At 38.2% G+C, this 10,105-nt stretch overlaps 1 protein-coding gene across 6 annotated transcripts in view; it reads right to left on the reverse strand.

The window, feature by feature from the left end:
• Positions 1–4,565: 4,565 nt before the first annotated feature.
• Positions 4,566–10,105, reverse strand: part of ank1a (ankyrin 1, erythrocytic a) — a 179,583-nt gene continuing 174,043 nt past the window's right edge. For 4 of the 6 annotated variants that reach the window (XM_076987209.1, XM_076987210.1, XM_076987208.1 and 1 more), the window contains 3 exons: positions 9,309–9,452; positions 7,683–7,798; positions 4,566–6,433 (listed from right to left, as the gene is read on the reverse strand). In XM_076987209.1, the coding sequence (XP_076843324.1) occupies positions 7,724–7,798; positions 9,309–9,452 (219 nt within the window). In that variant the 3' untranslated portion in view covers positions 4,566–6,433; positions 7,683–7,723. The remainder of the gene's footprint in view (positions 6,434–7,682; positions 7,799–9,308; positions 9,453–10,105) is intronic. The other 2 variants (XM_076987212.1, XM_076987213.1) reach the window with 2 other exon arrangements.

A 10,105-nucleotide genomic window follows, 5' to 3' on the forward strand; every position in this document is an offset into this window, starting at 1 on the left:
CAAGCAGGGTGGGTTGACAAGTGTTGATTGCACGTTTTAGCTCAGTTGACCACAGCTTGATCTCTGCTCAGTAATCTGTGAGCTCCAGTCTACCAGTGTTGTGTGAGGACGTGGAACCCAACAGAAACAGAAAGAGCAGAACTGAAACATAATAAACACATAGCTAGTGAGTGGACACTCCATGGTGTGTCAGGTCAAGAAACTGAGGGTGAACAAACACACTTAACTGTCTCTATTCCCCACAGAACAAAGAAGACACCCCCCCCCCCAAAAAAAAAAAACCTTACAACAAAACATTTAAAACAACAATAACAACCACCAGCAAAACATTGTGGAAATTCACATACTGACATGTTCCTGTTTTGGAGTTCAGTTCAGTGTTTTATTTATATAACACTCTTTACAAGAGATTTTGTCATAAAATAGCATTACAGACCCTCAGTCAACAAGCTTACTCTGGCAAGGAAAAACTCCCACAATAACATATGGAAGACAGCTGCAGAACGTCTAATCAAACCATTATAAACAAAGTATAAACAAATTCTACAATATTACAACAGAGTCCCAGTTGAAATGTACTTTCAGTGTCTATCTAAAGTTTGAGCCAGTACAGAAGCTGATAAAATGGACTGATGTTCAAGACAAAAGGAGGAGGAACATTTGTTAATTTGTGTGTGTGTGTGTGTGTGTGTGTTTGTGAGTGTGTTGGGTGATGGGTGCAGGGTGTTAGTAGCATTTGAAGGTTGGGTGGTATGTGGAGGTGGGTGAATCATCACATTGTAGAAGGACGCTCATATTGGATGTGGGTGGTCTGGGGTTTGGCTTTTACTGTAGGTGACAAACAGGAGCTCTGTGTAATAAAGAGATTGTGAGTGAGGCAATACCTGTGTAGTTAGAGTAGGTCAAGACAGCAAGTTATCACTCTAAATAGTTATTGAAAGCATAAGAATTGACAATTGGAAACAAGGTGTTAAGTAGTACTGTCAACATTTTAGAAGGCAACAAGATTAAATCACCATTCCGTTTTTCTTTGTCTAAAATGTTTTGAAATATAGAACTGGTGTTGCACTGAAACAGAAACGACAATGCAAAGTCATTGGTGAGTATTCATTTCTTTATTAATGTTGTAAATATTTTTTCAGCTGGTGTACAGGGTTAGTCATCTATACATATCTCTCAGGTCAGATGTCTAATCCACAGACCTGTGTATAGGTATCTTCTCATCATTTTCCCCTCTCCATCGCAATAAAAAATAAAATGAAAATAAATTTCCCAGGTTGCAGGCATACCTAAAAGTTTCAGGTGCTAAGATGCTATAGGTACATCCATAACAGAACTGTATTTCCCAATATTAGGTAATAAATCCCCATTAGCAATTGCAAAGCATTCTAATTAAATATATACTGATACATATTTTATATTTCTCTGCATATATTAAAAACATTTTTTCTGTGCATGTGTGCATTTTGCATTCCATTTTATGAATAATATACTATTGTGGTATTGATTTCAGTTCATTCTCTAGAAGTATAAGTGTTCTCTAGTTTTTGCAACTGTTTACATTTTTGCTTTTAATTGGTTTTAATCACTGCAATGACTTCAACCAACTCTGTGGTTTATCTGGAATCCCTCTTTCTCTCTATACTGGAGCGGGCTGACCCATATTGGTCATGGCAGGCCCCTCTATGATTTGAGCCTATTTCTTAAATTGATGGGGAAGGATCTTGTAGAGGTTTTGTAGGGTTGTACTAAAATTCTACATTGTCACATTTCACACTAGTACAAGTGTTTAAACAGTCACCCAGGAATTAATAAGCAAAAACAAATCACCTTCTGTTAAAGCAAACAACCAAAATCAAGTAAAGTGTATGAACACAAAAGAGTCTGAAGAAACAGCATTTGGATTAACTTCTGATGTCTGAACACTCCTTCTGAAGTCTGAACATTCCTTCTGAAGTCCTTTTCAAAACAGTTTTGCCTACTGTCCATTTCACATTTACATGTTGGATTTTAGAGACCTGGCAGATGATACAGGAAGAAAGATAATATATATAAAAAAAATAACATGGGGTATGTATGTCAACACTAAAGCCCATTATTGTGAAAAAATTACACATATTCTGTACATTGCTGGTTTAGCCTTTATCATAGGAGACCTGATAAAAAAACACTAACCCATGTAACTGCAAAAATATGGTGAATGTATTGAGAATGTGCCAGTACTCTACTAAGTAACAAGTATTTCACTGACCGAACTGTAAGGTAAAAATGTTTTGAATGGTTTTGTGAAGATAATGCTAACATTCTGACTACAATATAAGGGTGTCGGTGGAATTATGTATGTGTGTATGGAAAATATGGAGTCAAACTTTAACTCCATTAAATGTGCATGTTCTAAAAGACTTTTAATAAATGCAATGTGAACTATAAGCTGCTCTGAACTGTTTATTTATGTTAAACTTTGTGTTTAAAAATGGATTCATTCTCAGTGTTATACATTTCTTGTATTTTCTAAGTTTGCCATTCTAATGTAAAATAAAGAAAATAAACTGTACTTTTATATACAGTTAAAATAGAATCTTGGTAAAGCACACATGAATCTGTACAGTAGATATGTATCAAGCTAGTCATTCATCTGTGAACCACCTTTGTTATTGATAATGGGTAGAACTTCATACATTTGAGTCTTCTGTTGTGTTCACCAGGCAACTGTGGTGTGTGTAAGATGTCTTATGATCTGTTATGGTTTTCTGAAAACTACACTCCGTCCACCTGCTATAATGCTAATATTACAACAAATTTATCTATACTATTGATATGCCATTGTGTGTTTAATTTCAGTTTCCTAAACTGAGAGATTTTTACACTAATATAGTATTTGTGTTAAATCTCAACCACAGGAAAATTTATATTCACACTCTTTCAGTCCAAATATATAATTATGACTAAAGAAAATATGTCACGTGCTAATAAGGAGTCCAATTCTGTTATATTCAACTAAGGCTTAAGGTAGTGATACAGGCAATGGACAGTCAATATGTTCTGACATCATGTCTGTTTCTAGGTGATGCTACATCTCCAAGTACCACATAAGACTACGTATTTGCATAATTCTCAGAGGATTGCTCTGATATGACCTTTCCACCCTGATATGTTTCTAATAGCACATTTCTCTATAACAACTCCCTACGAAAAACATTGGGATTTTATGTTGTATGGAGGTGAGATTATGACTGATGTGTATGATGTATAGTGTATGAAAGTAAAATTATGATTTGGAATAACGATATTCTAATTAGAGTTTGGAATTATGGTAAAATGTTTTATTTTAGCAACCTCTTCCTTTTTACACATGCACACGTTATGGGTTTGATGTGGATGTTTGATTACAGGGATATTCTGGGCTAACTGCTACTTTATCCCTTTCTGCTGCAGCTGTTCTAAATTGCAAGGTGTAAATTGCATGCGGTACACGGAGATGTGCTGATATGTGTTTCTGTGGCTAGCTGCAAAAGAGAGAGACATGGTTACATGGAGTACAAAATTGTAACAATTAGCCCTGAATACTGAAGAGAACTCACTCCCTTAAACATCCTTCAACACAATGAACCTCAGTCTGTGAGTGAAACAACCTGCACTGCCTCATGTCATGCTTAATAAGGGATGCAGCTCTCGGTAACCCAGCAGATCTAACAGCTCAGCCCTTAGCTCACTAACTCAGTCACCTGTCTTCAGTGTTTTGGTAGCTGAAATAACACTAAACTGCTTAGTGTCTGAAGGTTCTTGTCGACTGGGTTAGGAACCAGTGGGTTATCTGACCATCTATTTTGGTGCTTGAAACCAGATCAGTCAATGCGAGGAAACAGATGGAAGAATATGGCACAGACCCACAATGACACAGTAAAAATACAGCGAGGAAACTATCTCATTATGGGGAGTGTTAGGAGGTGTGGATGGCTGGTCTATCATCTGTTTTAGACAACTGAGTTCATAACATAGCCTAGACCCAAAGTGTGCATGAGGAAAGGTGTAGTGTAAAAATGTGTCTGTGTGCTCAGGATGTGTGTGTGTGTGTGTGTGGGCTCAGGATGTGTGTGTGTGTGTGTTCAGGATGGGAATTTGGGAGCTTGTATCTTGCTGTGTGTGTGTGTGTGTGTGTGTGTGTGTGTGTGTGTGTGTGTGTTGAGAGTCACTAAAGAGGGAACTTTTCTGAGGATGGTGGCAGTTCTGGGACAGTGTTGCAGTCTAATCACAGTGCTTAGAGGGTAAGTGTCTGCTTAGCTCAAAAGAGAACAACAACCTGCACTAAAAGTATCACGGTATCATGTAGCATTTCACCTCTCTGCTCGTATACTCATCTTCCTCAGGAATGGCTGGTAAGTCTGAGTGTCTGCTCGAGAACACTATTAGACCTTGTAAATTTGAGTAAATAAAAAGAAAATTAAAGCTCTATTTTCCAAGGCAGAGTAATATGGACTGACAATAAGATCATGACATGATCCCACCAGTGTTTTGCTATGTGGGTGACTATTTTACAAACCTAACTGGGAGTAAAGAGATGTGGCTTTATTCTCACTTTCCTATATTTAATATTACTTTGATGAGACCTTTTAGTGCCTCAAACATTGTGTCAAATCAATCCGCCCACCAAAGAAAAAGCAAAAATAAAATACAACCAAACAAAGAAAAACACAGAAAATTCATGATGTGAAACTGATGAGTGAAAAATTCCAAACTTCCCAAAATTCATACCTACAAACAGATATCTATTGCATCATAGTGTACTGCACCATTGCATCATCATATTTGCATAACGCAGTATTGAGAATCTTCTATCCGGTCACTCTTTCTTGCCAAAAGATGTTCCTTTTTGTGACATGAACTTCAAATCCATGTGAGGTGATTGGGTATCTTGTTTGTGTCTATTGCCCATATGAAATGTGAACATGAAACATGCAAGTTAAAAGATGGACCTAATCACAGACTTCTGTGGACCACCTCCACTACTGCATGTTTCATAACAAAACTAAACCTGAGCTACTGATATATTTTGAAATGGAAGACTTAGTTGCTACATATGCACTGGAGTGTGGAAGTCAGGCAGCGGGAGGTTGTGTAGGTGCATTTGTGCATTGTGTGAGTATGTGTGTGTGTGTTGTGTGTGTGAATATATTTGAGTGTGTGTGTGTGTGTGTGTGTGTGTGTGTGTGTGTGTGTGTGTGTGTGTGCGAATATATTTGAGTGTGTGTGTGGGGTCAGTCAACTAAAGGTGGCTGAGGGGATGTTGTACTTGCACCCTATGAGCTGCTCATCAATGGATTTTCTAGAAAGGCAATTTAAGAAGTCAGTTATAGAAAGCAAATCTCCACCAAAATAAATAAATAAAAATCTCTATTGCAGGCAAAGGCCTTAGGTGGAGAGACAGCAATGAAAAATCCAACACAACAAGTGACAAAACAACCAAACAGCAAAACGTCAACAACAACAACAAACAAAAGAAAAACTCGTGGGCATTACATTAAAACATACAGGCAGAAACTTCAGCATTCCCACATCTGTCCCATGAAACCAATCTGGACTCACAGTACACTGTCTCCTGTACTGAAACAAACAGGAACATGGATAGACGGGTTCAGGATATCAGCAGCATCGTCGAAGCGTAAGTTAGTTTTTTCTTCTTAAAAAAAAAAAAAAAAAAAACTGTAACATAAGCCACACACAGACACAACTCACATTAATAACCACACACACACCACATTAATGTAGCATTTGAGTGCATACACTGCATTATGTACAATACCAATGCTAGAAGTTTCCAAGTAAGATACTATTCGGAAGTTCATTGTTCAAGATTAGATTTAACTATGATGCATTTTGGAAGACTCAAATCTGTAGGAGTTGGAGGGAGAACTGTTATTTTTTTATTTGTCTTTGTGTGTGTGTGCTAGTTTTTGCATATCTTTTGTGAACCATGGTCTTTCTGCAATATTCTGAGTTATGACCTTGGATTTTTAGCCCCCATATTTCTGCCCCACGCTGTCATGGTTACTCTCAGCTCCTGTCACGCCTCTTATGACATCAGGAATCCCATAATCCTTTGCTGTCTGTGGTGTAAATAAAGGCAGGCCATGCGACAGCTGTCTCACATGCTGATACAGAGATTACAGGAAGCACTTTTCAAATGCTTGATTTTATATATATATTTATATATATATCTATATATATATATGTATATATTTTTTGGTTTTCATTTTATATGAAATCATGCCTCTAGCCTAGTTCTGATGTTAGGTTTGTCCGAAAAAGAATGCAGTCATAAAAGCCATCTTCTGGTACTGGTGTCCATGGGCCACTCTATGCTCTTAGGTTTCCATTTCATTCTGTGCTGCCATCATGTGTCTATGAGAGAAGGTTTGGAGATAAGAGACGAGTCCTGCAGCAAAGAGACAACACAGAGTACAGATGAATCAGTAACGTTCATCAAGACTCGTTTTTAGGAAAGACTGAGAAGAAGTTCTTCGTAAAACAAGTTTAAAAGCAGAACCAAAACGTTAGTCTATACAAAATACACTGAAGGAATACCTCAATATATTTCACATCCTCAAAATACACTGAAGGAATACCTCAATATATTTCACATCCTCAAAATACACTGAAGGAATACCTCAATATATTTCACATCCTCAAAATACACTGAAGGAATACCTCAATATATTTCACATCCTCAAAATACACTGAAGGAATACCTCAATATATTTCACATCCACAATTTTGCATTTGCGTAAAATTATAGGAAAGATAGAACTTAAAAATAGACACACCTGAAAGGTGATTATTAGGGACAAGTCGAAACCATAAACACACCATAAACACACCATAAACATACCATAAACACACCATAAACACACCATAAATGTAACAAAATATGCTTTACGCATCCTTGTCTGGGCTATGTTGCAAAATGAGTGTAATATTAATCAATCCCCAAACCACTTATCTAACTACTGAGACTCCCCATACCACTTATCTAACTACTGAGACTCTTTTAATTTTGTAAATGTAAGATTTGGCCACAGGTGTAGACAGATTTGAATTGAGATTATTTCTGATGTATAAACAGCACAACCAATAAATTCCAAAAAAAGACGTAGGCCTATATAATAACTTGTAAAAAGTCATTTTAAAAGTGATCATTTCTATTTGTCATTGTTAAGAATGACATTAACTCGTGCATTGGAATGAATCTTATTTGAGAAATTAATCTCAAATGAATTTTTGTAATCTCATGAAGATTTGGCTAGATGTATCAAGTGATGATCACTAACCTTGATTCAGATATTAATATTTAGTGCATAATACTCTGCCAGCTTGTTTGTATAGAGCAAGCATTTTGGTAGCACAGTACAATTAAGAGCAAACACATGCGGCCGGTCTGCTGGGTTTCTGGGTCAGGGGAGTGGTTTGCAGGTGACGTGGGCGTGTCTTAGCTTGTAGGTCACAGGAGTGGTTTGCAGGTAAGGTGGGCGTGTCTTAGTTTGTAAGTCAGGGGAGTGGTCTGCAGGTGACGTGAGCATGTCTTAGCTTGTAGATCACGGGAGTGGTTTGCAGGTAAGGTGGGCATGTCTTAGCTTGTAAGTCAGGGGAGTGGTTTGCAGGTGAAGTGGGCGTGTCTTAGCTTGTACCTGGAGGGCCGCAAGAGCTCTCCGCTCACTTTACTCCAGGCTCACTGCTTTACTCTCCGCAGGGTGGCACATTTCACTATCTGAGCACCACCCTTCTTCACATCCACAATCTCCGGCTACAGTGGCGAAGGGTGTAGAGAGGGCAGGGGTGGTGTTGGGAGAGGGGTGGAGCAGAGGCAGGGGTGCAGGAGCGTCAGGTGAGACAAGCCATGGGGAGAAGCGAGGGGTCGGAGATGAGGACATGACGAAGAGGGGATGACGAAGGACGAGATGTGGGAACAGGAAAAGAGAGAGGTGTCAGGAAAATGAAAGTGAGACTCACCAAAAGAGTGATATAATCAGACAATATAGGTGGGGGTGGCACAGGAGAGACGGAGAAATGGAGCAACATTAAAGAAAGGTGGTAAATTTCACTTCAGAGTTAAGAGGAGGAAGAAGAAATGAAAAATAAATAGGAAAGGGACAGAGAAGAGAAACATCAGAAAAGTCTACAGATAAATTAGCAGAACCATACGCAGAAAGACGACCACATTAACCATTTAGAAAGAGAGTTTTAATGGAACAGAAAGCATACAGGGAAACATCACAACAAAAGATGCAACTATTATCAATAAAATGAGCTATGAACAAGTGTTAACAAAGACCAGATAAACACCCACAAAGAGGAACCAGAAATGGCTGACTTAGACATGTGATTAAACCACTGCAAAATCTCATAATTTCCCAGGGATTCTGAATATAGCAGATGTGCAAAACTATCTTTTGAAATGTAGAACAGTTTTGACTATATTTATATATTGAATATATACATATAGATATTATATTGAATAGATATTATATTGAGAAATTTTACTCTTTTCAATATAAATATAAAAGTAGATTGAAATTTGTTACCAATTTTGCATTATTACATAATTGTATTAGTTCTATACACTGGCCAAATAGCTTATATTGTTTCACTGTAAAATTTTTGATACACTCTTTGGCTGTGATTGGTTCCTCCTTTTGGGACCAAATGAAAATGAGGTCATAAACAGGAAAGCCAAGTGCATGCTGGGAAAAAATAACCATGATGCACTAGAGGAAGTTCGAAAGATCAAACTCACTGACAATACTACTTCAGTACATTGTTAGGGAACTGAGGGGTAGGAACCCCTAAATGTTTGGAGCTTTTAACTGAATTATACTGATGCTTTAGCTGTTAAAATATTTGTCACAATGTCACAGTATAAGAATACCGGTAATTAAAAATGTTGGTATGTAACACATATAATTAATACCTCAGTAAAAAGTGAAAATGTCATGTTGTCATGTTGAGATGTTGATTATTACATGCTATTAGCACCAAAGAAATGTGGAAATACAAAAAGGTTTAATGTTATAAATATAGACCAGATCAACCTTATAATTTGCACTACATTTAGTATGCATCTTATATTAATATACGTCTTGGACATTCCAGTATTACAAATTCCATTGTTGGCTGATGGAATACAAATTCGTAAATCTTTTTTCAAGGCAAAACAAACAAACACAATATTTTTTAAACGATCGTATGTGTAGCGCAAGGCAGCCAAGCTCAGTCCACACTGAGCAGCCCAGGTCCCGCTGTGCTTATAGCCCCACCTTGCTCTCTCTCCCCAGCACCGCGTAGCTCATGACCTGATCGCCATCCACGTCCAGTGCGTCCACTTCCTGGGGCAGTCCCTCTATAATGAGCTCCTGACCTCCCTCCTCTCCTTTACCTCTTCGAACCACCTTCCGCACAATCTATACTGCCCAATGCGCAGGTGGAGACGGGGGAGATGGAGATGGGGGGAGATGGAGGGGGCAAATGAGAGGAACAGATGGTTAAGGAGAGGGAAACGAGCAGGATATGATGTAAAACAAAAAATTATGAGAGTGCTTAACTCCACAGAGCAGGAAGAATCACCAAACTGTTGACCACCCTTTGGATTTAAAGAACCAGACACATTGTTGTTGAACGGGAAGTTTTATGTATGCAAAGAAAAGAAAAGGTGTGAAAGAGAAATGAGAGTGAAAGAGCTGGTGGAATGGTAGAGGATGTGAGATCGCTAACGAGGAACCTGCCTTCATCACCACCTTCCAAGCACAGATTAAACCAAAACCTTCACCATCTCACTCTCAATCTCCACCTTGCCTTTTTCTCTCTTCCTTTCCTGAGATGTTTGAAGATTATGGTGTGTGGGTAAATGGAAGCAGAAACTCTAATGCTGTCAGAAATAATTAACTAGAGATTGACTTTACTGCATAGCACAGCCAAATGACTATGCAATCTTTAATCTTTGCAATATTTGCCTGAACAAGTAGTTGCAAAGTGAAAGAAGTGAACGAGGCAAAACATTAGACACATGACAGACGGGCCTGTGATGCTGCTCAAGGCACTCACAGCCCACTGGTGC

The sequence above is a fragment of the Brachyhypopomus gauderio genome, unplaced genomic scaffold (assembly GCF_052324685.1).
Source record: "Brachyhypopomus gauderio isolate BG-103 unplaced genomic scaffold, BGAUD_0.2 sc51, whole genome shotgun sequence".
In the NCBI taxonomy this organism is placed as follows: domain Eukaryota; kingdom Metazoa; phylum Chordata; class Actinopteri; order Gymnotiformes; family Hypopomidae; genus Brachyhypopomus; species Brachyhypopomus gauderio.